General features: G+C 63.3%; 3 protein-coding genes across 5 annotated transcripts; 1 reads left to right on the top strand and 2 right to left on the bottom strand.

Annotated features, from left to right (window-relative positions):
- Positions 1-5,968: 5,968 nt before the first annotated feature.
- Positions 5,969-8,742, bottom strand: LCN8 (lipocalin 8). Its single transcript, XM_042963517.1, has 8 exons — positions 8,659-8,742; positions 8,488-8,574; positions 7,685-7,815; positions 7,132-7,197; positions 6,736-6,845; positions 6,570-6,659; positions 6,446-6,471; positions 5,969-6,181 (listed from the first exon to the last, which is right to left on the bottom strand). The coding sequence occupies exons 1-8, from the start codon at positions 8,740-8,742 to the stop codon at positions 5,969-5,971; spliced, it is 807 nt and encodes a 268-aa protein (XP_042819451.1).
- A 2,074-nt stretch (positions 8,743-10,816) lies between these two features.
- LCN15 (lipocalin 15) lies at positions 10,817-15,274 on the bottom strand. 3 transcript variants are annotated; one of them, XM_042963529.1, is made up of 8 exons: positions 15,137-15,274; positions 14,601-14,785; positions 14,083-14,222; positions 13,925-13,995; positions 13,603-13,713; positions 12,846-12,947; positions 12,523-12,589; positions 10,817-10,952 (listed from the first exon to the last, which is right to left on the bottom strand). In XM_042963529.1, the coding sequence occupies exons 2-7, from the start codon at positions 14,700-14,702 to the stop codon at positions 12,555-12,557; spliced, it is 561 nt and encodes a 186-aa protein (XP_042819463.1). In that variant the 5' UTR covers positions 14,703-14,785; positions 15,137-15,274; the 3' UTR covers positions 10,817-10,952; positions 12,523-12,554. The 3 variants fall into 3 exon arrangements, with proteins under 3 accessions (XP_042819463.1, XP_042819462.1, XP_042819464.1); XM_042963530.1 differs by lacking the exon at positions 10,817-10,952 and adding an exon at positions 12,350-12,417; XM_042963528.1 differs by lacking the exons at positions 10,817-10,952; positions 13,925-13,995 and adding an exon at positions 10,961-12,417.
- A 7,372-nt stretch (positions 15,275-22,646) lies between these two features.
- On the top strand, positions 22,647-25,501 carry TMEM141 (transmembrane protein 141). The gene is made up of 5 exons (XM_042963531.1): positions 22,647-22,757; positions 23,065-23,131; positions 23,293-23,376; positions 23,600-23,707; positions 24,076-25,501. The coding sequence occupies exons 1-5, from the start codon at positions 22,704-22,706 to the stop codon at positions 24,087-24,089; spliced, it is 327 nt and encodes a 108-aa protein (XP_042819465.1). The 5' UTR covers positions 22,647-22,703; the 3' UTR covers positions 24,090-25,501.
- The last annotated feature ends 619 nt before the right edge of the window (positions 25,502-26,120 follow it).

Here is a 26,120-nt window from a genome sequence, read left to right on the forward strand (position 1 = left end):
TTTGACGTTACACCGTGTTCTTTAAATTCTCGTAACGTAGCTGGAAACCATAAAACATGGTAGAGATGAAAAGACATCTGGGTAACCCGAAGTGATCTTACGGAATGCAGATTTAGGGAGAAAATATCATACAGTAGGCTCTCCTGAGCCAGATGGAACACGTTGTGCTGCAAAGGAGATGTCTCAAATCCCAGGAAAAAATCGGTTTTTGTAAATAAATGCTGTCAGGGCGACTGAATATCCATCTGGAAGAAGATTAAAATGAAGCATATTTGCCTCATGCGCGAGAGTAAACACCAAATGGATCAGAGATCTGACACTAAATGTGGAAATGGAACCACACGAGTAATGAATGAAATCATTGGTGAATTTCCCTATCACATGGATGTAGGAGACGGCTTTCTAATTGCATCAGTTCACTCCTAAAGCAGAACCACCAGGAGGCATATGAATTCACAAAAAAGGGATTTAGGGCAGGAGTTTGACCCCATGTCGCCGTGGGAGCTCATTCCATAAGCCCTGTAAGGCTGTCGCCTTCTGGGAATTCTGGGAAACGCCTTGCAGCTGAGGCAAATCAAGCCATTACAAACCCATAGGCCACACTAACTTGCATCAAAATCCAGATGTAATTAAAAAAAAAAGTATTGATAAATAACCCGTCTGTATTTTTTAAACTTTTTTATAGCAAAAACAAGCCACAAACAAAGTCAAAAGATGAATGACAGATCTGGAGAAAGTATTTCCAACATATATCACATGCAAGGGCTCATAGCCATGCTCTATAAGGAACTTTTAAAAATTAAAGAAAAAGGGCACCTGAGTGGCTCAGTCAGTTAAGTGTCCGACTTCAGCTCAGGTCAGGATCTCACAGTTCCTGAGTTCAAGCCCCACATTGGGCTCTGCACTGGCAGCGTGGAGCCTGCTTGGGACTCTCTCTCTCCCTCTCTCTCTCTCTCTGCCACTCCCCCACTCGCTCTCTCTCTCTCTCTCAAAAATAAATAGTTAAAAATTAAAGAAAAAAGGGCCAAAAACTCATCAGAAAAATGGACAAATGACATAACCAGATAATTCATGCAAAAAAAATTAAAGTGATGCCTAAACATACAAAAAGATGTTTGCTATGAATTGTGTCCCCCCCAAATTTCTCTGCTTAAGTCCTGACCCCGACGCCTCAGAATGCAGCACTATTTAGAGATGGAGCCTTTGAAGAGGGATTAAATCAAAACGAGGTCATACAGGTTAAACGTAACTGGGGTCCTTATGAGAAGAGATTAAGACACAGACACCACACAGGGGAGACCGTGTGGGGACACGGGGAGGAGATGGCCGTGACAGAGGCCTCAGGAGGACACAACCCAGCCACACCTGCATCTCAGACTCCAGTCTCCAGAGCCGGGACAGAATCCACCTCTGATGTTTAGGGCTGTGGGCCTTCGTAAGGGCAGCCCCGGTGAATGGAGACGGTCTCCATTCTCATTCACCACGGGAGACGCGCAAATTAAAACAACACCGATAACTGTTTATCACCTATCACCTGGCGAAAAATCGAAGAGCTTGGCCCCACCACACGCTCCCTGGCCAGGCCGTGGGGCCCCGAGCATGCCACGCTCGCTGCTCAGACCACAAAAGGGTACAATTCCTATACGGGGAAACGTGGCGACATCTAACAAAACCCATTTATCTTCTGTTCTAGAACCGCGCTCAGGAACTTACCCTAAAGAATCGCCTGCCACGACACAAAAAAATGGATGTGCGCGGTGCTCACTCACCGAAGCACGGTTTCTAACGGAAAGCCGTTGGAAGCCACCTAAATGGCCACGCACGGGAGCTTGGTTGGCGCAAAGACGGTGTGCCCGCAGCGGAGCCCTACGCGGCGACGCACGCAGTGGGAAGGCTCCGTGAACTGGTGTCGGGTGACGTGACACGCGGGTGTACCGTCAAGTGAAAGAACAAAGTGCCAAAGGGCACGCGAAGCGGGCGGGTGAGACTCAGAACGTGTGTGTCTGCCTCCTTCCGCCAGAAGAAACCCAGAACGGAGAAATCGGAGTCTAAGGACTGCGGTCCCCCCCAGGGGCAGGTAGGGTAGGTAGGGCCGGGGAGGAAGTTACACCCCCCTCCCCCTGCATGCCTCCTTGGTGTCGCTTTGACTTTGGGATCTGGGTAACCCATTACATCAAAAGCAAACGAGTGGAATCCAACCGCACAGGGGCGCCTGGGAGGCTCCGGCAGTCGAGCGTCCGACTTCGGCTCAGGTCATGATCTCGCGGTTCGTGGGTTCGAGCCCCGCGTGGGGCTCCGCGCTGACGGCTCGGATCCCGGAGCCGGCTGCAGATTCCGTGTCTCCCTCTCTGTCTCTGCCCCTCCCCATCTCGCACTCCATCTGTCTCTCTCTGTCAAAAATAAACAAACATTTAAAAATTTTAAAAAGGAATCAAACTGTATAATAGACGAATGACGTAACACCCGAACGGGGTCAGCGGAATCAGCCCTGATTTTTTCTGTATATTCTCAGGCTAAAGAGTAAAGGAAGCCCAAACAAACCCTGAGTTCTGGATTTTCTGAGGCTCGTCCTTCGCGGCGGTTTGGGGGAGCAAGCCCGAAAGGCTTTCTGTGCGCTCCGGGATGCGTCAGAGGGCGGCGGTCTTCTCAGGGTTGGAAAGCGGGGGGCATCTCTCTGCCGAGGCCAAGCCCATGCCAGCCCAGTGAGGAGGGAGCAGGGGGCACCTGGCTCTCGGATCTTGCTTTCTCAACACCGCTCTCTGCAAGAAGGAGCCGGCTCCGTGGGGGGATGACTCCAGGGTGGGGTCACGGACAACAGGAGAGGACTCGGAGTGTTTCCAGTAAACGCGTGTTTGAGGAATCAGGGAAGTGTGTCAAAAGGACTCAGCGGCTGTCCGGGAGGAGCCCCCACTGGACAGATCTGGACGGGTTTGCGCCTCTAGAGGAAAGAAGGGAGCGTTCCCGGGTCCGTACTGACAGGCAAGAAACACGTGGCGGAGAAGCGAAGTCTTGCGATCACAAGAGGTCACTGACCCTCTGTCTCCGTTGAGCGCGCTCTCCCGGCGTCCCCTGCGCCGCCGTCCTCCCCGCGGACCTCGGGGGGCGTCGCCTGCAATTTCCCTCTGCCTGAGGAACATGCTAGCAGTAATTTATTGTGCCGCAGGTAAACGAGGGACAAATTCCCTCCACGTTGATTTCTCGAAACGTAGCTTTATTGGGGCTCCCGGGGGCTCAGTCGGCTAAGCATCCGACTCGTGATTTCGGCTCAGGTCATCATGTCACGGTTCGTGGGTTTGAGCCCCGCGTCGGGCTCTGCGCTGAGTCAGCTTGGGGTTCTCTCCCTCCCTCTCTTTCCGCCCCTCCCCTGCTCGTGCCCCCCACCCCATGAATAAATGAATAAATTTTAAAAATACATTTACAAAGCATAGCTTTATTTCCCAGAACTCCGAGTTGGTTTCAGAGACGTGCCTGCGTCCCGTGCCACGAGAAGCCAGCTGTCACGGCCTCTGTCTGTGAAGCGCCTTTCCTCTGCGGCTCCGTGAACGTCGTCTCCAAGCCGCTGTGTCCACTTGAGCACGATGTCCCTGGGGGTGGTTTCTTTCATCCTGCTTAGGCTTCCCTGCGCCCGGGATGTGTTCGGTCAAGTTTGGGCATATCTTCGCTTCTATTTCTTCAAATCTTTTTCTGCCCAATTTTCACTCCCTTCTCTTCCTGGGAGTACTTCACACGCCCGACCCCGGCCGCTGGTGGTCATTCTCTGCTCCTCAGCTTGGACAGTCTGTGCCGGTGTGTCCCAGGCTCACGGCCACTGGCTTGTGTCCCCTGCGGTCCCCTATGCCCGTCCGGGCAAGCTTTCGTCTCGGCTGCTGTGCCACGCGGCTTTGGCGTCCCCGCCTGGCTCTCCTGATGGCCTCCGTCGCGCTGCGCCCCGGCCCCATTGGCTCGCTCGTTCTGGGTTCGTTAGCCAGCTGTTTAATTCTGCCGTCTCGTTGGCGAGTTAGTCCCTTGAGCCTGCCTTCCTTTCGGCCCTTTACGTCCGTACCAGGCCGCTCTCCACCTGTCTTCTCGTTCCGCCCACGGATCTTCTCCGGCTCACTTTTGATTTTATTTTTTTAATGTTTATTTATTTTTGAGACAGAGAGAGACAGAGCATGAGCAGGGGAGGGGCAGAGAGAGGGAGACACAGACTCCGAAGCAGGGTCCAGGCTCGAGCTGTCAGCACAGAGCCTGACGCGGGGCTCGAACTCACAAACCGTGAGATCGTGACCTGAGCCGGTCAGATGCTCAACCAACCGAGCCGCCCAGGCGCCCCCGGGTCACATTCAGCAGCGCTCCTGTTCGTTGTGTGTAGCTCAGCCATCCTTTTCTGTTTCCTCGTACGTCCGGCAGCGTGTGAGCTTAGGACGCAGTGCAGAGGCCCTGGACCCAGAGGCAGCCTCTGCATCCCGCTGGCTTTCGTTAGGGACTGAATCGCGTCCCCAGAAATGCAACTGTTGAAGCCTTAATCCTCACTGTGGCTGTGCCTGGAGACGGGGCCTCTGAGGGGGTGACGGGGTGGAGGGAGGTCGTGAGGGTAGGACCGGCGCCCTTGTGAGAGGAGGGAGGCAAGACACAGAGGTCTCTCCGGGGTGTGTGGGGCAAGGGCCTGGCGAGGGCACAGCCGGAAGCCCACGGGCTCCAGGCCGGAGGAGGGCTCTCAGCAGAGACCAACCCATCAGCACCCGGGTCTCGGGCTTCCAACTTCCAGATGTGTGAGAGATAAACTCTTGGTGTCGCGTTGCTCCCCCGAGCCCCACCGCCCCCCCTCCAGGCCCGTGGAGCTTGGGGCGGCTGCCCGAGCCGGTGAGCCCACCGGCACGCGGACCACCTAGCCCTACGAGCTTCGGGCGGACAGATGCGTGGAAAGTCCCAGTTGTCCCCTCTAATCTGTCAGGGGCAGCTACGAACAACATGGGTCTTTCGGGAGCCTGGCTCGGGATTCGGTCCGGCAGGTCCCGGGCAGGCCCCCGCCTCGGGCAGGCCTCCCTCCAGGCAGGCCTTGGTGGAGGGTGCTGGACGCCTGAGCGGGGGCGGTTTCTGCTGGGGGTGGGCCGGTCCCCACCAGCCCCCCAGCACCGCTTGGCCTCACCCGTGAGGCGGCTGCTCCCTGGGAGCCTTGGGCATCCTGGGCTGAGACCTTCCCCACTTTCTCTGCCCTGACCAGGAACCCTGTCTGCCCTGTGGTCTCAGCCCCCGCTGGTGGAAAGGAAGTGGGGCGATCAGTCAGTGTAGGACATGGGGTGACAGCGTGCATGAGGGGACCCGGACACTGAAAGGGCTGAGCTGACCACGCAGGGGAGGGTGGGAGGAAGCCAGCAGGTGGACAGAAGAGCAGCCTTGACTGGAGGACTTTGGACTGCATGCCTGTGGGATCTGACTGTGGGGCAAGAGGGAGCCATGGGAGAATGTAGGCAGAAATGCAGTGTGGTCCCCTTTCATCTGAGAGACTAAACCAGCAGCTCAGCTCAAGGATGCCCGGCTCGGGGCCGCTCAGGCTCTCTGGGAGTGGGACGGTGATGGGAGGATGGTTGCGGGGCCCACACACCCGGACAGCCTGGCTCGTGGGCCCCGAGCAGGGCAGGGCCAGGTGAGACCCTCAGGGCGGGAAGGGGGGAGGTTCCGGGGGCTGTCACCCTGCATCTGAGCTGTGCGGCCCCCGGGCCCCACAGGGAAGGAAACACGGGACAGACGGGGAGCCAGCCTGCCCAGAGGCAGCCCCCCAGCCCAGCCCTGTCTGGGCAAAGGTCCAGCCAGGGACGGGACCTGAGTGGTTCACACGCGCCATCGTTCACGGTGAACAAACACCCAACACTTAGCTTTGCTGCTGCTTCAGGGAAGTCATGGGACACACACCCACTGCACCCACCTGTCACCCCCCGGGCCCGCCTCCCCAAGAAAGACACTCAGGGCAGTGGGCTTGGCATGGGGTTTATTCGGAGTGGGTGCGAGCCGCCCCCTGGGGCCAAGGCAGGCCAGGCGGGAGGGGCCTCGGACCATGCTGGCCTGGGGTCAGGGGATCCTCTAGATCAGCTCCTGAGACGCAGAAGGGCAGGGCCTCAGGGCAGCGGTTGGGGCCACAGGTGGGAGCCCGTGTCTTAGCTGCATGACTGTGAGCAGCCTCCCTGGGCCTCAGTTTCTCTACCTGCAAAGCAGGGTGATAGTCCCCCACCTCTCGGGGCTCAGGCAGGGGATGGGCCAGCACAGTGGGAACCTGAGACACGAGGTCTGTGTCCCCACCCGGGTGGGACGTACCGGCTCCGCCTCTCCCCTTCCCTCTCCCAGCCCTGTCCTCAGTCCCCCAGCCTCCAGGGTCCCCATTGGCAGCGTGGATCCAGAGTGACCCAGGGCCCCTGTCAGGCCGGGAGACTCAGCCTGGGGGCTCGGCGCAGCGGGGGGCGAGGCTCACCTCCTTCAGGAGCTTGGCACACCTCCCTGCGGGACAGGGGAGCGTGAGGTGCTGTGGGACTGGCCCCCGGATCCCACCCTCGGGGTCCCCAGCCCAACCCCCGCCCGGAAGGCCTGGGGCTCACAGTGCCGGGCCACCAGGTACAGCCCTATGTCTGTTGTCAACTCCCGGAACCTCCAGAAGCCTGGTCCGTACTCGTCCTCGAGGGTCCGAGCTGTGGGGACACCAGGGGGCTGGGCCGTTTCCGGGACGCGGGAGCGAGGCCAGCCCCCACCGCGGGGTGCGCTTACTAAAGTATTTGAGCACATGGAAATCCTGGCCCTGCCAGTGCAGGGACACCCTCAGAATGGCGTCCTGCTCGTAGTCCGTGCCTATCACGTGGGTCTCCCTGTGGCCTGGGGGGCGGGGGGAGGAGAGCCCGCGTGCACCGGATTGGGCAGGGTCTGTCTCCATCCCGTCCCCGCCCAGCACCAGACCCTCCAGTAATACCAGGCAGGGGGCCGGGGGGACCCAGCCCTTGAACGATGGCCCAGTTTGTGCTGAGAGAATGGGAGAGTCTGGGGCATGAGGAGGAGCACAGGGAACAGCATGAGGAACAGCGCAGGAAACGGCAAGGCCGAGGAGAGCTGGCGGGCAGGGCCAGGGGGTGGTAACTGTGACAACAGGGCAGCATTTCTTACCAGGAAAAGCAGGATCTCCCCAAAACATCTATTTCTGAGCCCACTATTTTTTCTGTCTCACGACTTCCTGAGCTGGAAGGGAGCAAAGGGCCCATCAGGGAAAGGCCAGCCTGCGTTCTTTCTGCCGGGCCCGTCACAGGGGTGCGGAGAGGGGAACGCGTCTTCAGAAAGGGCTCCAGCAGCGGATCCATACCCAGGAGAGCCTGGGGCAGGCTGAGGGTGGTGGAGGGGCGGAGCCGGGGCCCTGCCAGCCTCTGCCCCCCGGGCCTGTGACCCCCAGGAGCCCTAGCACTGTTTTCTCTCTTTTCAGTTAATGGGGTTTTTTCAAAACTCTACGCTTATCTTCAGGTCTAGGAGCAGATCGACGTGTGGCAGCTGTGGGAGCCTGGGGGTGTGGGGCTGGGGAAGCGGGTCAAGGTCTGGTGTTTTGGACACAGCGGGGACCGGTCCACCAAAGGGACACCGTCCCGCTCCCGCAGCTACAGCCGGTGCAGCCTGGGGCTGGCCTCACGTGCCTGTTCCTGCCGGAGCTCCCGGGAACCCCCCTGGGGCCCCTCACCTGTCGTATGCAGCCTTCCCCGTCAGCTCATCTCCACTCAAGGTCAGGAACAAGGCCTCCAGCCTCTTTGGGGTCTTTAGCGCCAGGTTTTGGCTGGAGGCCACACCAGCTTCTCGCCAATATCCTACAATCTAGACAGAGAAGCCGGAGCCCCGTCCAAGGGAACAGAGCCCACACCACCTGGGCAGGGGCGGGGTCAGGGTCAGGGAGCAGGCCCACATCACCTGGGCAGGTCTGAAAGGTCAACAAGCCCTTGTGGCAAAGCGACGGTCGCCACCCTCCTGACCAGCCCCTCCGGCCCATCAGACGGCGATGCCCTGTCCTTGGGGCCAGGGCGCCAGGGGCAGCGGTGGCTGGAGCCCAAAAGACAGGAGGGGGCAGCCAGCAACCGCCCCCCGCAGGAAGGGCACAGCTGGGGAAGGGGACTTCTGCCTTCGGACACCCGCCCGGAGCCCAGAACTTCCATCTGAAACTCAGAAACTGATCGTTTTGCAAGAGGAAAGAATTCGTGTCCCCAACGTCTGTCATCTCCGGGCCTTCTGGTGTGCTCCTGACTCAGCAGCCAACACAGACTGGCGAAGAAGCATCTAGACGGGAACCAAAGGCCCCACGCTGGGAAAGCCTCTTCTGGGCGCCACGGGGTGTGGTGCCATGGAGGGTGGGGGCGACCCCACCGATCCGGGAGCAGGAGGTGGCCACGCTGAGCCCCGGTCCCTGGAGACCCCGCAGGGCCAGCCGGCCTGCCCACAGGAAACGCTCAGGGAGGGCTCTGGCCCTGCCGGTCCCTGGGTCCCTGCTCTCACACCCCGTCTCCAGGAGAGGCTCGTGCCCTCAGCAACCTGGGTGGGCCCCGGGGCCCCCAGGGTGGCCGCTGTGGCATCGGCTGGGGGCTGGAGGGACGGAAGCGGGGCCAACGGAGCCGGACACGCCAGCCCCTCCCTGCCCGACCTGTCCACATAAGACAGAAGAGCCACCTTGTGTAGACTGAGGTCCTGCGCGGCCGTCTCCACCCGCACTAGGACAGTGCCCAGGATGACACTCAGCAGCCCCGCGTCCATCGCCGCTCACGGAGCCTCTGCTGCCCAGGCACCTGGGTTTATATCGGGACGGTGTTGCGCAAGCTCCCGGGGACACCGCGCACCTGGAGCGCGGTCCAGGCCCGGTGACACCCACGGCCCCACGGTGGGCCCGCCTGGGGTCCCCGAGAGGAGGAGGGAGGAGGCCCCCCACCCCCATGGGGCGGCTCGGGACCGCAGCCCCAAGCCCGAGGGGCATGCTGGGCCCAGGCCCCACGGGCTCAGAACAGCTTTCTCTTTCTGGCTCTTTCAGATCAGCCTTGGGACAGTGAGGAAACGTCCTGACGGCCGGGTACATCCGGCCGGCGCAGCACCGAGCCGATGGGGGCCCTGCCCTCCAGGTGGGGAAATGAATGAGGCGTCCCTCTCCCCGCGGAGGTCTCCGGGGAGGAGGCACAGAGCCCCGGTGAGGGGGAGGACTCATGGGAGATTCGGGGGGGGGGGGGCCGAGGCTCGGGGACCTCTGCAGACACCTTCCTATGGCCCGTGTCCTCTGCCACCGTGACAGGAACCAGGCCAGGCCCCGCGCCCGTCCCCCACCGGACTCACTCAGGCCTCGGTGCACAGCCAGGTAAGACCCGGAGCCCAGAAGGCCGGCCCGAGAGCGGCCCTGTCTTGCTGACGCTGACCAGGACACGAGCCAGGACACGAGCCAGGACACGAGCCAGCGTGGCGGGACGCAGCCCCACCTCCTCCCCATCTGGACCCCCCCCCCAACTTCAGTTTATCCCAGTTGACGGTTTCGTGAACAGCAGCCCCGGCTCCACCAGCTGTGTGACTCGGGGCAAGTTGCGCTGCCTTGGTTTCCCCATGTGTACTGGCGACAAAGCAGGGGGACAGTGCCACGTGGCCAGGAGGGGTCTGAGGCTGCATCCTGGTTCTTGACCGGTAGGAAGGATCCTTCCCAGCTTCGGGGCCAGAAAAGCCCACCCTGGAATGGCCCCAGGCTTGGTCAGCCGAAGGGGAGGTCCCACCCACCAGGGGGACCGGCCACCTTGGACCCTGGACACTGCCCTCCCACAGAGGCTGTCAGTTTAGGGTCAGGCGGGTGTGGAAAGGTCAAGCTAGGACGGGGCGGCCCAGGGCTGGCCGGCACGCCTGAGACCGGGAGGGGGGTGGGGGGCATCGACACAGCGGGGGCGGCGGGGCCCCGAGGAGGCTGAGGACCGGCCGATCTGAGCCCCAGGCTGCTCCCGGCCCAGACTAACAGGAGAGGGCCCCCCAGGACGTGCTTGGCCAGGCAGGAGAGGGAGGACAGGAAGCGCGGGGGACATGCTGTGGATAAGCAGGAGCAGGGCTAGGACGGATGTCCCTCATCTGATGTGGCTGATGGCCTCCAGCTCCAGCCCGTGAGCCGTGAAGCAGGACCGCCACTACCTTCCTGCCCCACCCCCCCCACCCCTTTGAAGTGTGTTCACTGGATGCAGCTCCTAGCAGGGGGGGACAGCAGCGGCCAGGGCCCCAGGGAGGCCTCTCCTGCCCCCTACGTCTCATGGAGGCTCAGCATGGAGCCCAGGCCCTGGAGCCCGACCCCGGGGCCTGAACCTCAGCCTGGCTCCTTGCCAGGTAAGTCACCGAGCTCTCTGTGCCTCAGTTTCCCGAACAAGGAGCGAAACAAGCTCACCGTGTGTCCAGGGATCCACTGTGGAGCATCTGGGCCGGGCCAGCGGCGAGGGCCCCGAGGGCACCAGCCATGACCATGACCCGTCTCCAGGCCTTACTGAGGTTTGTATGACACGCCCAAGGTCAAGGTCACCCCAGCGGCAGGAGGGCGCTGTGCCTCCAGGGGTCTGTGTGTGCACCGCGGAGCCCCAGCTGCAGGCGCCGTGAACGCGCGGGGGCCAGGCCAGTGGCGTTAGACGCTGACCGCCTACGGTGCAGCCCCTCACAGGTGCCAGACGGGCTGGAGCCTCCTGTCCCCTCAAGCCAGGAGGTGCCCAGTGGCCAGTGGCTCCTGCACGCCCGCCTCCCTGCCTCAGTTTCCCCAGGAGTTCTGGGTCAAGACGGGGCTCACTGCGCCCTCCCCAGGGGCCTCTGCAAAGAGGTGAGGACCCACTAGACTGCAGAATACGTTTATTGAACAGAAGAGGGAGGCCCAGAGATGGCGAGGAGGCAGCCACCCAAGGCAGGGCGGGCCGGGGGGGGGTGGGTCCAGACAGCTCAGGACGACAAGGCCGGCTGCCCAGCTCACCCTGCAGGGACAGGAAAGGCACCGTCACCGCGTGCACCCAGTCACTCAGCAAACACTCGGGCCCCTCTCTCGGCCCCCGTCACACGTCGCCTGCTCGGCCATGGCAAGCCAATTCCACCACTGCTGCCCCGGAGGCCCCAGGCCGAGTCCAGCACCTTGCCGTGGCCTGGGCACCTGCCACACTCCCGGAGCCTCACTTGCTCGCTGTCAGGAGATAAGGGGCTGGCGTGGCAAGAAAGCCCCAGAACGGCCACTAAGCCGCAACGACACCCCATATTCAGCACCGGAGTGGCCCAATTGGGGCACTTTACCTTGAAAGTCAGGGTATGGCACACAGCAGGAAGATGGGGCTCACACGCTCCAAAGGCAGAGCCTTCCAGAAGGTGAGTGATTTGGCACAATTCCCTCCCTCCTCTCCTCCCGCCTAAAACAGCTGCACCCGTGGTAGGGGCAAAGCCGGGAGGCTGGGTGGGCGTATTGCAGAGTCACGGGGAGTTAAAACAGCCCGAACGCCCCACTGGGTACATAGCCAGGACGGCCAGGGAGAGCGGGATGACGGGCACGCAGGCTGAGGAAGACGCACCCCCCACCACCCTCTCCTGCCAGGGCGGCCGCAGGGTGGCCTCCCACGCTGCAGGACTGTCACGTCTCACCTGTCATCTATCGTCTAACGTAGGTTCCCAAGTTTTGCACTACGAACTTGGTAAGGGGCGGCACGGGTTCCTGGTGACCCCTTTGGGGGAGGGTGTCCCCAAGAGTCCACCCACGTCCATGTCCCAAGGGCTCCTGGGACCCAGCCCCGTGACGGCAGTGAACAAGAAGATGGCGGGCAGCGCCCACCTCATGAGACTCTCCCGGAGAGACTGAGATCCCAGGCCCAGCACCCCAGGGAGGGAGCCACACACTGTGGGGACACACAGCACACCGGACAGCGTCCCCCCAGATTCACGTCCACCCAGGACCTCAGAACGGGACCTTACTTGGAATCTGGGTCTTTGCAGATGTGATCGGTTAAGGACCGAGACGACACCGTCCTGGGTTGAGGGCGGGCCCCGCATCCCGTGACGGGTGTCCTCGTTAAGAAGAGGGAAATTTGAACACAGACACAGAGAGGGAGGGCGGCCATGTGACAGCCGAGGCAGAGGTGGCAGGGACGGGTCTACAAGCCAAGGGACGCCAAGGACCTCCGGCACCACCAGACGCCGGGAGAGGCCAGGTTCTCCCCTGGAGCCTCCAGAAGGGGCCAGCCCTGCCCCCTCCTTGACTTTGGACCTGCGGCCTCAGAACGGCGGAGGGGATACATTTCTGTCCTTTGAAGCCACCGGTATGTGGTGATTTGTTATGGCAGCCGTAGGAAGTCAGAGGAAGCTTCCTGGAGGAGGTAACGTGTGAGCTGAGGCCTGAATCACAAGAGTGGACGGCCAGGCCGAACGGGGGGCGGGGAGAGTGGGGGGTGGGGTCCGCACCTGCAGAGCAGGAGGCAGGGTGACAGGCAGACAGAGGGGTGGCCAGGAGCTGCCCGGACAGGTGCCGGAGAACAGGACAGAGGACGTACCCCATCTCCCTCCTACCTGGGAAGGGCCACGGTGGGTCTCCCGAGGACTCAGGGAGCCTCTTTGTCCCCAGAGGAGCATGTGTCTATGGGAAGGAAGACAGCGGTGAGGCTGGGCCGGCCGGGACTGCCCACGGCCTCCTGCGGCCCCTAACCCCTGGGGGCCCCGGGCCCCCAAAAAGCCCCACCCTCTGAAAGACTCTCCCTTCCCAGCTGCCTGAAACCTCTTCTGCAGTGTGTGTTGTGGGGAAGGAGGGGCTGCGGGCAGGAGGGCGAGGGCCTGCCAACCTAGCGGGGAAAGGGGCTGGGGGCTGGGGACTGCGTAGACCCTGGCCCGTGTACCTGACTTGGGCAGCATGGCCACCATGTCGTCGGGAAGCCCCACCGTGGGGTAGAAGTCCCGGAAGGCCTTCACGGCTTGGGGACTGGCTTCCTGGGTCCGGCCTGGGGCAGAGCAGGGCCGCTGTGAGCTCTGTGGCTCACGGAGGTGGGGGGCAGGGGAGACAGAGGTCCCTTCCTTGAGAGTTGGGAGCAGGTCCGCCACCCAAGATTGTGCAGGTTGTGCACTGCACAAAAGTGCCTGCCTGGCTGAGAGCCCAGTAGGGACTGGAAGCCACCCAGAGGGGTGTCCTTTCCTAATTCACACAAGAGCGTCTGGGAGACGGGGATGGCCTGGCTGTTTCCCAGGGCCACATCCCCCTGGGCCCCACATCCCTCGGGCTCCCGAAACCAGCCTCCAGCCCTCACCCCAACCTCTGCACCTTGGGGAGCCCCTGGCCCCCCTCTGCCAAGGCCCTCAGAAATTAAAGCGAAACAGGATCTCAGCCCCCGCTTAGCTCTCAGGCAGTGGGGCCGGGCAGGGAAGGGGGAGGGGGGTCCCCACCCACAGGGGGCCTGGGCCCCAGAGGCCCCTCGAGCCAACCTCGACCCATCCGAAGAGCTGTGGGGTCCCACCACCCACCCCCGGTCCTTCTCGGCTTGGACTTGGGGGAGATGGCTGAGGGGAGGCCGGTCCCGAAGGGGCAGGGCCGGGGGGAGATGGGAAGGCGGGGCCTGGGTGGGGAGGAGAGGCGGGGGGGGTGGGGGGGGGGGGCCTCACTGTACAGCTGCACCATGGTGCTGAGCGCCCCCTCCAGCTCCTTGTAGATGTAGACCACGGCGAAGGAGCTGTAGTCGGTGTCCACGACCCGCACATCCAGGTAGCCCAGGGCTGCAGAGGAGGTGAGCCGGCCAGCCGTGGCCAAGTGCTCGGGGCCCGGGCGCCGACCCCCACCCCCACCGGCCTCCGCGTCTGGGCCCGAGGGAGGGGCGGAGGGCGGAGGGCGAGGGCGCGGTCAGGAGAGGGCGCTGGGGGGTGGTCCGGGTCACCCCACGGAGAAGCCGCGTCAGGGGCCCCTGAAGGCGGGCGGGGCAGGACCCACCTGGGACTCTGAAGTGGCCCTGGGAGCCCACCCTCAGGTACTCGGCGTCCGCCTGGTTGCAGCCGTCAGCCCTGGGGGTGCAGGCCCGGTGTTCGCTCCCGGCCGCCAGCCCGGCTCGCCCACACCCCCCCCCCCCCGCCCCGGCCCACCGCACTCACCGGGGGAACTCCATGTGGACGCTGAGGTTGCCACCTGCCGTGGCCTTGACGACCCTGGAGGACATCGGCAGATGGTCCTTCTTGCCCAGGAAGACTTTGCAGTCGGAGACCATGGACACCACGTACCAGCGGCCTGAGAACTGCAAGGAAGCTCGGTGGCCGCAGGCCGGACCCCCTTGCCCTGGGCCCCAGGGCCCCAAAGCCACGTGGCCACACGGGCCTGTCGGGAACCACGCGGCCCGGGGTCTCCTGAGCACCTGTCTCTTGGTCCGAGCCCCTGTTCTGCCGCCTACCTGGGCGGGTGGCGTGGCCTCACTTCCCCCGGCTGTGAAATGGCTCAGTAATTATCCCCACGGGGTCGTTTCAGGATGAAATGGAGAGACGACCCCCGGGTTTGCAGGCCCAAGGCACAGAGCAGGCGCCCGTGGCCAGCAGCGACAGCCGTCACCCCGTGGTGGAGCGTTGCCGTGGGCTCAGCCCCCACCCCACCTGTGGCACAGTGCAGCGGCCTCTGTTACCTTCTTGGCATCAAAATCGGGCTGCACCAGGACCTCGGCCCAAGCCACGGACACCCAGAGCAGCACCAGGACGTGGCCCAGGAGGACGAGCTTGGCCGCCATGTCTGCCCTCGGGCTCGGTCGGAGCCCCGGGAGGCCAGGCTTTATAGCCCGGCCCACCAGCTGGGCTCAGAAGGCACTTGGCTCTGGAAAACCCAGTCCCCTTTGTCCATTGTCTGGCACGATCACTCAAGGGCGCCCCCCCCCGCCCCCGCCCCCGCCCCAGGGGTCATTTCCTGGAGGGCCCCAGAGAGGTGAGCTCTCCCCTCTTCTGACCCGGTCTGAGGATCTGTGCCCCAGGCCTGCCAGGCAGTCGCCGAGGACGAAGCAGAGACAGCAGCCTGGCCTCCATCCACCTCCAGCCTGGCTGGGGCTTGGGACCCCCTCGGGGATGCTCCAGCCAGAGGGTCCCACTCAAGGTCTGGGCCCCCAAAGTCCTCAGTCCCTCCTCCCCACACTGCAACGGAGACGCCATCGGCCAGGCCTCGGGGCCTCACCTAGGAGCAGAGCCTGCCCGGGGCCAGCTGTGACAGAGGGGACGTCGGAGGCCTGGGTGCCCCTCGCTCTAGACCCCACCGCCCCCTACCCAGCCACCAACTGGGCCTCCAGCAGCCCGTCTGGAGGGTGGAGCTGAGCCGCCAGTCTGGGTGGATTATGGTATCACAACCACCTTATCAAGGGTTGCATAAGCCTGTAGGCGTGGGCATCGCCAAGGAGGCGCCAGGGGCTGGTGGGGGCTCCCCAGTGACCTCTTGGGTGCACACACGCAGAGCACCCAGAGACACTACTTGCGATCACCCTGTGTCCTCGGGGGCACAGCGCCCCGACACCTCTGATCGGGGGCAGGGGTCCCAGGGAGGGCCGACACTACCGAGGGCTTCAGAGTGGAAGGGTCCCCCCGCTGGGGTGGGTGGAGGGTGGGAGGAGGGTGCTTCCGAGTGCGGCCAGGCCCCAGAGTCACTGGGTACAACACAGGAAAAGCCTTCCCATGAAAATATTTTCAAAACACACATCTGATAAAGGGCTTAAATCCTGAATGTATAAAGAACTCTTGAGACAGACGCAATGATAAGAAAAACAAACAATCCAAGTTAGAAAAAAAAAAACAGGCAAAAGATTTGAAAAACCACTTCACCAAAGAAAACATCAGGAGGAAAGTAAGCACGTGAAAATACGCCCATCAGTCAGGGGACAGGAAGGGGGAGCCGCTCCGACGCGAGACGCGCTGCGTGGCCCTCAGGTGGCAGGGCCGCCCGCAAATACACCCTCCTGCGGCCGCTGGGCGGGAAAAGCCAGGCGCCACCCTGGAAAACGGTGTGGCAGATTCTCACAAAGGGAGCCGGTCCTGTCCCAGGCAGTCGCGCACCTCGGCACTGACGCAAGAGAAATGAACCCGCACGCGGATGTTCGGAGGGCTCTAGTCACAACCACTAAAAAGCGGAGACAAGCAAACGTCTTCAGTGGGTGAGTGGACGAGAGGGGTCCCTCCGTGCCGGGAGCGAATGAAAAGCCCAAACCATCCGCTCGGGTAAAGAAGTTAGACAAATCCCAGATGCGTTTGCTGAGTGAGAGAAGCCTCTCCGGAAAGGCCACGGACCTGCCAGAATAGGCACGTCCCTGGGAACAGAAGCCGCTCTGGTGGCAAGAACAGGGGTGGTGGAGCAGCGGAGGGCAGAGGGGCACGCGGACACTTTTGGAGCCCGGACCCTGGTGGCCATGTGCCTGCATCTGTCAAAACCCGCAGATCTGTCCCCAGAAAGTGAGTCCTACCGTACGTAAATCATACCTTGTTTAAAACACACACGCACAAGCTCCAAGACCTTCCTCAAAAACACACCACTTGGGTTGGGGGACAGGAAGGCCAAAGTGCCAAGTCCCCAAGACCCCACGCCCCAAGTCCAGAGCTCCAAGTCCCCACGCCCTTAAGTCCCCAGGCCCCAAGTCCCCACACCCCAAGTCCCCAGCCCCAAGTCCCCAGGCCCCAAGTCCCCATGCCCCAAGTCCCCAGGCCCCAAGTCCCCACACCCCAAGTCCCCAGCCCCAAGTCCCCAGGCCCCAAGTCCCCAGGCCCCAAGTCCCCACACCCCAAGTCCCCAGGCCCCAACTCCAGAGCTCCAAGTCCCCAGGCCCCCAAGTCCCCACACCCCAAGTCCCCAGGCCCCAAATCCCCAGGCCCCAAGTCCCCACACCCCAAGTCCCCATGCCCCAAGTCCCCATGCCCCCAAGTCCCCAAATCCCCACACCCCAAGTCCCCAGGCCTCAAGTCCCCAAGCCCCCAAGTCCCCAAGCCCCCAAGTCCCCAGGCCCCAAGTCCCCAAGCCCCCAAGTCCCCATGCCCCCAAGTCCCCAGGCCCCAAGTCCCCAGGCCCCAAGTCCCCAAGCCCCCAAGTCCCCAAGTCCCCAGGCCCCAAGTCCCCATGCCCCAGGTCCCCAGGCCCCAAATCCCCACACCCCAAGTCCCCAGGCCTCAAGTCCCCAAGCCCCCAAGTCCCCAAGCCCCCAAGTCCCCAGGCCCCCAAGTCCCCAAGTCCCCAGACCCCCAAGTCCCCAAGTCCCCAGGCCCCAAGTCCCCAGGCCCCAAGTCCCCAAGCCCCCAAGTCCCCAAGCCCCCAAGTCCCCAAGCCCCCAAGTCCCCAGGCCCCAAGTCCCCAAGCCCCCAAGTCCCCAAGTCCCCAGGCCCCAAGCCCCCAGGCCCCCAAGTCCCCAAGCCCCCAAGTCCCCAAGCCCCCAAGTCCCCAGGCCCCAAGTCCCCAAGCCCCCAAGTCCCCAAGTCCCCAGGCCCCAAGTCCCCAGGCCCCAAGTCCCCAGGCCCCAAGTCCAGAGCTCCAAGGAAAGGGTGGGGGCAGGACAGACGTGACCTCCAGCCACAGGACTGCTATGCCAGGGTGGTGCTTCAGTCCTTCCTCCAGCCAGCGAGGACCGAGGGACAGACCCCCCTGAGGAGCCTCAGAGGTGTGAGGCAGCGCCCCAACCCACAGAAGACACACCTGCCACCGGCGTGCCCCTGACCGGGGTCTTGAGTGCCATTCGGCCACCCGCCGGCCCCCCTGCTCCTCGCCCCCCGGGACGTGCTCTCCACACCGTGGCCGGAGCGAACCCTGAGGGGCACAGATCTGGCGCATCCCTGCTTACGACCCTCCCGAGTCGTCCGTCGGGGCACCTGGGATGAAACCCAGCCTCTGGCGGCATCGGCCCCCTGGCCCTGCGGCCCTTCCAGCACCCGCGGGAGCCTGCTGCTCCCGGGGCGGCTTCCGGCCTCTGCCTCCTCCAAGCAGCCCTCCTCGCACCCCAGCGTGCACCCCACCCCCGGTCTGTTTCCTCCGGGCTTTGCGCTTAATATTTTCCTCCGTGTTTATTTACTCTCCTCCTGCTGCACATGCTATAAACTCGGTGACAACGGGAGCTCTGGTGGCCCGTTGGCTTCTGAGGCCCCACAGGGGATTCTCTGTTCACAGTTGCGGATGAACGAGGGAGGAAAGTCACATCGGCCAGCGGGGGGCGCTACACACCGTGGCCTCCGGAGACACCGCAGCACTCGCGGCCCCGGGCACGGGCTGTGTGGGTGGCCTCAGCCTGCCTTGTCCCTGGCCGCAGCAGGCCCTCGAGGCCGCGGCCTCGTCCCCCGAGCCCCCCAGAGTCCACGCAGGGGGCAGCTGCCGGGCCTCCCCCGTCCTGCCCGCCCAGCGCCCTGGAGGGCAGTGCTCCACAGGCACACACAGCAGGCTCTGTGCGTGGGGAGATGGGGGGGGTGCTCCCCTCTGGCTGGACCCTGAGCTGAGGAGGGGCTCGGGCGGGGCGTCCGGCCCGCCGGGATCATGGTAGTCCTGGGACTGGAAACCCGCTTCAAACCGCAGGCGGGCTCGGCGGCAGTGAACGACAAACACAGAGCGGGGGACGGCGCCCAGAACAGGGAGGACCGAGGACCGACCGGCCGCGTCGCTGATGAGCCTCGAGCGCGTCGTGCAGAGACACAGAGACCCGAGCCACCCCGTTCTGCGGACCCACAGAAAGGCCATCGGTGGCTGCCGGGGCCGGGGGTCCCGAGTGACCGGTCAATGGGTCTGGGTCTCCCCCAGCTGGGGCTGCCCGGCCCCCGCGCACGCTTATGGCTGAGCTGTGGGGTCGCGAAGTAAACCCCACACTGTCAGAAATGACACATGCTGCTGGAGGCCATCCTGGCCTTCACGGACGACACAGGTTATGACACGGACAGAGCCACAGACTTAATTCCGGGAAAAAGAAAATGCACGCGTGAAGCCCGCCTCTTGCCCCACCCCTACTCCAGACGGGGTCAGGAGGGCCCCGGGCACAGACAGCCCACCGGGGGCAGGCATGCACAGAGAAGGCCCAAGGCACTGAAGGGTGGCCTCCCTGGAGGCAGGGGTGCGTCCGGCTATGGCTTCTGCAGCCTCTCCCCCCTCACCTGCAGAGACACCCTGGCCCCAGGGCTGGGGCGGGGGGGGGGGGGCTCTTTCTTGACAATGGGTGGGCACTGAGCAGGTGGCATCGCCCTCTCAGCCCCCCGGGGCAGACCAGGGGCACAGAGGAGCGGGGCCCCAGCCCCAGTGCTGCGGGGGTGGGTGCCATCCAGGAAAGGCCAGTCTGCCCTCCAGGGCTGCCCCAGACAAGCTGAGCCCCTATGCCCTGCCCACTCTGCCAGGGCTGGTCCAGCTCCAGATGTGAAAAGATGCAGGGGAGGCGAGCTCTCCGAAACCCGGACCACACCCTGGCCTTTCCTCCGTGTGCCTTCTGGGGCCGAGTCAGACAGAGATGCCCTGCGGGCTGAGGAGGAGGCCCCACTGTGGGTCAAGGAAGGCTCTGGCCATGAAGAGGCCACCTCCTCCCCTCTCAAAGGGAAGCAGGGACTTCCAGCAGCTCCTGGTGAGAGGTAGGGAGGGGTGAGGGCGGGGAGAGCCCCTCCCCTGCAGGCTGTGTGGAGGGGTGGGCCCTGGGCCCCGCCCAGCTGCAGCACAACCACCCAGGAGGCAGGAACCGGGGCTCCCCCGGGCACCCTTCACCTGCTCCTGCCCTTGTGCCAAGCTCGAGCCAGCAGCCACTGAGGACAGAATTGGTGGGCGAGGGGCCGTCTGGCTTCCCTGCCTCAGCCCCTCCCAGAGTCATGCTGTGAAGGCCAAGGGGACAGGTGTGGGGGTTGCCACCTTGCCCAGCAGCACCTTTGCCCCCACCCTGGGGTCTGAGTCCTGCGGGCAGGAGCCCTGGGACTCAGGGGTTGGTTGGAGCCGGCACCCCCAGCGTGGCTCAGACCCAACACTTCCCTTGGAGGTTCTTGTTCTGTCCATCTCCACTCACCAGAGCTGTCCCAGACCCCACGGTCTTGGTTCTCCAGCTTCCTGCCGATCCAGGAGCCCCAGGATCCTTCCAGACACTTCTCACTGGTTTCGGTGGCTCGGGGCTGCTGACCGTCTCCCCCAGGCCCAGCCGTCAGGTTCGTGGCACTGCTCTCTGCCCCCAGACCTCTGCCCTCGGGGGAGAAGCAGTCTCCAGGTCTCCGTGCCTCCACCCTGCTGACCACAGAGGGAGCCCGAACTGTGCTGACATGTCAAGGGCCCCCTGGACCCCTGCCTAGTCAGACTCCACCCCAGGGAGCCCTTGCAGCAGCTGGGAGGGCAGAGGCCAGATCCTCCCTATGGTCACTGGGGGCCTCACCTACACAGTTCACCTTGACCTTCTAGAACCGGTCCTCCCCTGCACCCTTTGACCTGGGTGGGTCAGCTCTGCTGCTCCCAGCTCTAGGTTCCTGCACGGGCCCTCAGGGTCCCCTGCACCCCACCCACGTGCGCATAGTTTCTGTGTAAACACACGACCCACTTTCTCCTAATCTGTGGGTGCCCTCTGTGTCCCTCCAGGAAATGGGTCGGGGCTGGGCATCTCTGCCTGGGGCTTCAGGAGGGGCCCCTGCCCCCACCCTCACCTGGAATCCAAACCAGGCAGCTGCCTCCAATGCTCCTGTCCCTCAGGTACCTTCAGCACCCTGATCACAGGCTGCAGGCCACCGTGACCCTGCCCCAGCTTCAGCGTGCAGGGCAGTCAGGACGTGGGCTCTGCGGGCCTGGGTCGTCCCAGCCCCCACTGTTCAGCAGTCAGGCCCCCCTGCCTCCTCCTCTTGCCAAACCTGGGTGACGTGTCATGCACCTGATGGCAGGCCCTAGAGCTCGCACCCATGAGAGCACCTGTGGGGCTAAGTGGCGACCTCAACCACCAGGTTGCCTCAAGTCAGCCTCTGGCCCACTGGCAGCTGCCCCACCCAGGATCTGGAGATCCTCCCATGTGCCGGGCCTCCGGTTTTGTTGGGGCAGCCACACTAAGTATGGGAATGAGAAGAGAAGGAGGAAGAGGAGAGAAAGAGGGAGGGAAGAGGGGAGGGGGGAGTGGAGAAGGGAGGAGGAGGAGGGGAGAGGTGGGAGGACAGAAGGAGGGAGAGAAGGAGGGGAGGGGAGGGGAGGAGGGAGAAATGGGGAAAAGGAGAGGACGAGGGGAGAGGGGGGAGGAGAGGGATGTGAGGAGGGGAGGAAGCAGAGGGGAGGAGGAAGGGGATGGTGTCCTCCAGGCCAGAAGAGGGCACAGCCAGGCAGGAGAGGGGCTGACCCCACCTCGTTAGTGAGAGGCCACTGTGGGGTACCCGACCTGGAACCAGGGAGCAGCACGCGCAGAGAAACGGGGTGGCCTGCTCTCTGGACCCTCGTGTCTCTCCTCCGTCTCTTCCCCTCCAGGGCCCCGGGCCAGGAGGGAGGCCCCTGTCCAGGTAAGAGGGGCTCGCGCAGACGTGTCAGCACACGCACACACACACACACACGTGCACAGGCACAGGCACACCCTCTAAGGAGTGGGCGTGTGGGAGGCAGGGGGTAGGAAGAGCAGGAGAAGCCCATCCTGGCAAAGGGCGTGTGGACGGCACAGGATGGCCTCCTTGGGGTGCCGGGGAGGGGGCGGGGGCGCCAGCCGGCAGCCCACCCTCCCCCGTTGTGTGCGCAAGTGAAGGTAGTGGGTCTGGGGGTGAGGACAGGGCTACCACCCTCCAAGTCAGCCCTGCCTCTCCCGGCCCACAGAGGAGCCACGCCATACAGGGTCAATCGGGGAAAATCACGAGTTACAGGCCCCATGGCAAAGAGCTACACCACCCCTCCTACAAGAAATCCAGGCCCCTGCAACTCAGCCTGTGAAAAGTCTCCATCACCCTGAACCCTTGCTTTTCTCCAGTGGGCTTTGGTTCAGGACCCCTCCCATTTCCTTCTTCTCCATAAAACAATGTTTCTCTCCTTTGTTGGACTTGTCTGTGGTTTTGCCCATTAGCTTGCATATCCCAAATTGCGATTCTGTGCTATTCCCCAATCAACCCATATCTGCTGGTAAAATAACTTTCATTCTTAAGGTCAACATGACCATTTAGTAAAGGGCCGGAGCCTCAAAGGAGGGGTCTTGCCTCACCCAGAATGCCCAGCCTTGGCCACTGGACAGGCACTGCCCCCGAGTCAGGAAAACAGCTCAGGCCTGGCCTCATCCTCAGGCCAGGAGGTAGCTTTGCTTCTCCACCGTGGCTGGGGCATACAGGTAAGCTAGACCTGCCCACATGTCACACAGGACCCAATAGCCCAGGGAATCTGTCCATTCCCAGGTCCCTGTGCCAGCTGGGACTTCAACGTTCTGACCAGCGATCTAAACTGATGGTCAATCTCCCCCAGAAGACCTGGCCAGGACCCAGCCTCACTCCCCTTCTACTTCAAAGGCCACCTGAGTCCCATCGCCCAGACTATCCACCATCACCCCCACCCTTTCCCACCTTCTCACAGGACCCTAGCCCCCCCGACCCCCCTCTTCCGACACAGGCTCCGCCCCTCTTCTCGCTCCCGCCCCCTCCGCGTGTCCTGCGCAGGCCCCGCCCCTCTGTTCGGCCCCGCCCCCCGCCGGGTCCGGCGCAGGTCCCGCCCCTCTGTTCGGCCCCGCCCCTCCGCCGGGTCCTGCGCAGGCCCGCCCCTCTGTTCGGCCCCGCCCCCTCCGCCGGGTCCTGCGCAGGCTCGCCCGCTGGCTCCCGGTGACCCGCCAGACATGGTGAACCTGGGCCTGTCCCGGGTGGACGACGCCGTGGCCGCCAAGCACCCGGTGAGAAGGCCGCCTGGAACGCGGGCCCCCGACCTCAGCAGCTGACCTGAGCGGAGCGGGTAGAGGATCCGGGGGGGGTGGGGGGGGCCCTCGTCAGGGAAGAGGGACAGGGACGGGGGGGGGGGGGGGGGAGCCTCCTGCTGTGGGGACCGGGGCATCCTGGGTGGACATGCAGGCAGGTGGGATGTGTCCAAGCCCTCAGGGCCTCACGATGAGGTCTCCTTCCTTACGGCCCGAAGGAGGGACGGGAGGGACGGTAAAAGAAGCGGGAGGGGAACTGAGCCCTCAACCCCCTCCCTCATCCCAGGGACTCCGGGAGTATGCCGCGTGCCAGTCGAGCGCCTTCGTGAAGGGCATTTTCACCTTTGTCACAGGTAGGCTGGGTCCCCGTGTCCTAGGGTATGGAGAGACCTCGCCCTCCTGTCTCACCCTGACTCCCCGGCAGGTGGCGTCAGGTGCTGGGAGCCTGACAGGGGCCGGGGGCGCTCAGCACCTCGTGGACAGGCTGGCTGACGGGGACCTTGGCTCTTGGCAGGCACCGGTGCAACCTTCGGCCTGCAGATGTTCCTTCAGAGGAAGTTTCCGTACCCCTTCCAGTGGAAGGTGCTGGTGGCCGTAGGTGGGTACTCCGGGGCCTGTGCCTATGGCCTTGGAAATGCACCTGATTGCCAGAGGGGATGCTGGCTCTTCGGCAGGGGTGGGAGGCATGCCTCCTGGGATGGGGTCCCAGTTCTCAGTGGGCGTCCTGCCGAGTCCACCACCACCATCTGCCCAGGTCCCCTTTCCCTGAGAAGTGCAGAGACCCAGGCCCACAGCCCACTGGCCCCTGCCCCTGTCCCCAGTCACAGGCTCAGTGGCCAGCTATTGGGTGACCCGAGTGGAGTCACACAGATGCAGCAACCTCTGGCTCTTCCTGGAGACGGGGCGGCTCCCCAAAGACCTGGGCACAGGTGAGAGGCTTCTAGAGACAGGCGGCTCCCCAAAGACCCAGGGCACAAGGGAGAGGCTGGGGGCAGCGGGAAGCAGAACCTGAGGGCCCAGTGCCAGGGGCTGAGGCAGGCAAGCCCAGGGTCCAACGTGCAGGCTGGACAGGGCCTCTCCCTGCTGGCCTGTCCCTCCTGCAAGGGCGGGAGTGGGAGGCACGCCAGACCTTCCTGAGCCCTTCGTGCAGGAGGGGTCGGGGGCCCTGAGGTGGGGGGAGTGCAGAATGAGGAGTGTGGGCACCCCGAGAAGAGCGGCCAGACACCAAGCTGACTGATCTCAGGCCTGGTCAGCAGCTTAGGGTGCGGTTCTAGCCGGCTCCCTTTATCTCCTACAGATCAGCGCAGCTAGGAGAGCTCCAGCTGGGGCGCAGAAGACCTGGGCCAAAGACTTCCGGAACACAGCCCTCAGGGCGTCTGCACCCCAAACTGGCCCTCTCCCCCCACAGAGACCCTCCCCACACCCTAAGGTGACCCAGCGGGTGTCCCCTGCACACAGGCGTGGCCAGATCTGCCAAACCTGTGCAAACTGCTTCCACGCCCGCCCAGGAGGTCAGACCAGAGGGGCCGTCCCCATGGTGGTTGGCTCCCATAGGGCAGTGAGAAACACGGTGGCCACCGAGAGCTGCAGAGGGTCAGAGAGGCTCTGGGCACTTGGCGGAAGGGCCATCTGCATGCTCCGGTGCTCTGACACTCCCTGTCTGGCCCCGGCGTCCCCCACAGTCAGAGGTGACGGCTGCTGCTGGGGGTCGCCGGACAAATAAATGCCTTGCCCTTCTCCAACCTGAGTTCTGCAGCCATCGGGAAGCACGTCAAAGCAGCAAGATGAGAGACAGATGTCACCTTAGCATCATACCCGGGAGGACCTGCTGGGGCAGTTCCTAACACTGAGCCCCAGAATCAGGCCCTGCGGGCACTGGGAGGCCACCACCACGGCCTTGTCCTATGGGACCCACTTGCACACAACCAGTCCCGGAGGGGCAGAGCAGAAGGTGTTCGGCCAATCAGCGCCTGACTCCCAAGAGACGAGGGGCAGGAAGCGGCTGTGCCTGCCTGCCTGCCATTCCGAACCCACCTATCAGACTCCGTCCTTCTCTCCAGGGGAGGAGGAAGCGAGGGGTGGGGGCAGGCCAGAGCTGGCTTGCCGAAGCTCCGCCCCCGCACGGCAGGCAAGTTCTGGAGTGGGTAAGATGACACACCCCACCCCACCCCCACCCCCAGCAGAGGAAGAGGCAGAGATCGCATAAAACCTGGGCCAGTCCACCTTCCCAGTAACGCTGAGGACACACAGGCACAGGGCCACGCCGCCCCAGCCCCGGCTCAGCTCCCGTACCTCTCGGCCTAGCCAGTCGTTCGAAAGAATATTGTGCACCTACTGTGCAGCAGGGAATCTGTTAGCGGGAAGGCACGATGACGGGAAGCCCGGGATAACCACGGGAGAGCAGGCCGGGGTTTGAGTTTTCTTTCGTGTCCAAGTGGGCGGTCGGGGACCCACGGGCCTTCAGGGGCCCGGGCTCCGTTTGGCCCACTCCCTGCTGTGACGGCCTCTATTCCAGACCTACCTCGTGGTCCGAGACGGAGGTGCTGGTTCCAGTCCCTGGGGAGGAGGACAGTTCCCTCCCCACTTGTGCTTACACTCCGTTGGCCAAAACAGAGTCCCATGATATCCCTGGTGCCAAGGGGCCTAGGGGGACAGCCTTGCTCTGGGCCACCACGTGCCCCACTAAAATTCAGAGGGTGTACATCTGCGGAAGAAGGGAGAAGCAACATTGAGGGACGGTGAGCAGCCCGGCCTCAGGCCCTGGGAGAACGGGGCAGAATTGGCACTGTAGGGGGCAGACCAGGCCCTTGACGGGTCCTTCCAACCCCCTGAGGTCTCAGAGGGAGGGCAGAAGCTGAGCGTGGAGTTTTAAATGGGTCTGGACTCCCCTTTGAAAAACTGGCAATGACTTGGGGCGCCTGGGTGGCTCAGTCAGTTGAGCGTCCGACTTCGGCTCAGGTCATGATCTCGCGGTTCGTGGGTTTGAGCCCCACGTCAGGCTCTGCGCTGACCGCTTGCTCAGAGCCCGGAGCCTCCTTCGGATTCTGTGTCTCCTTCTCTCTCTGCCCCTCCCCCACTCACACTGTCTCACTCTGTTTCTCAAAAATAAATTGTAAAAAAAAAAAAAAAAAAAAAACTGGCAATGACCAGAAAGCCGAAAAGGTCTGTGAGGTCGTGGAGGACCTGCACGTGACAATATCTGAGTGAAGGCCATGGTCATGAGTGGGGTCCCCAGATTTACATGTTGCATCCCTAACCCCCAGGACCTCAGAACACGACTGCACTTGGGAGATCAGGCCTTTAAAGAAATGGTTGTGTTGAAACGAAGTGGGCCCTGATCCA

Source organism: Panthera tigris, chromosome D4, assembly GCF_018350195.1.
Source record: "Panthera tigris isolate Pti1 chromosome D4, P.tigris_Pti1_mat1.1, whole genome shotgun sequence".
NCBI lineage: Eukaryota > Metazoa > Chordata > Mammalia > Carnivora > Felidae > Panthera > Panthera tigris.

Bases quoted from the DNA above. Each gene is read 5' to 3' on its own strand.
- LCN8 (XM_042963517.1), bottom strand. From the start codon at position 8,742: ATGGACGCGGGGCTGCTGAGTGTCATCCTGGGCACTGTCCTAGTGCGG. The intron at 7,816-8,487 runs GTGAGAGCAGGG...TTCTCTGTCTAG, and splicing joins GCCTCTCCTGGAGACGGGGT to ATTGTAGGATATTGGCGAGA. The intron at 6,182-6,445 runs GTGAGCCTCGCC...CCTGCTTTGCAG, and splicing joins GTGCCAAGCTCCTGAAGGAG to GTAGAGAAACTGAGGCCCAG.
- LCN15 (XM_042963528.1), bottom strand. From the start codon at position 14,702: ATGGCGGCCAAGCTCGTCCTCCTGGGCCACGTCCTGGTGCTGCTCTGG. The intron at 14,223-14,600 runs GTAACAGAGGCC...GCTTCCTTGCAG, and splicing joins CCGATTTTGATGCCAAGAAG to TTCTCAGGCCGCTGGTACGT. The intron at 13,714-14,082 runs GTGAGTGCGGTG...CCTCCTCTGCAG, and splicing joins GTCCACATGGAGTTCCCCCG to CCCTGGGCTACCTGGATGTG.
- TMEM141 (XM_042963531.1), top strand. From the start codon at position 22,704: ATGGTGAACCTGGGCCTGTCCCGGGTGGACGACGCCGTGGCCGCCAAG. The intron at 22,758-23,064 runs GTGAGAAGGCCG...CCCTCATCCCAG, and splicing joins CCGTGGCCGCCAAGCACCCG to GGACTCCGGGAGTATGCCGC. The intron at 23,132-23,292 runs GTAGGCTGGGTC...GGCTCTTGGCAG, and splicing joins CATTTTCACCTTTGTCACAG to GCACCGGTGCAACCTTCGGC.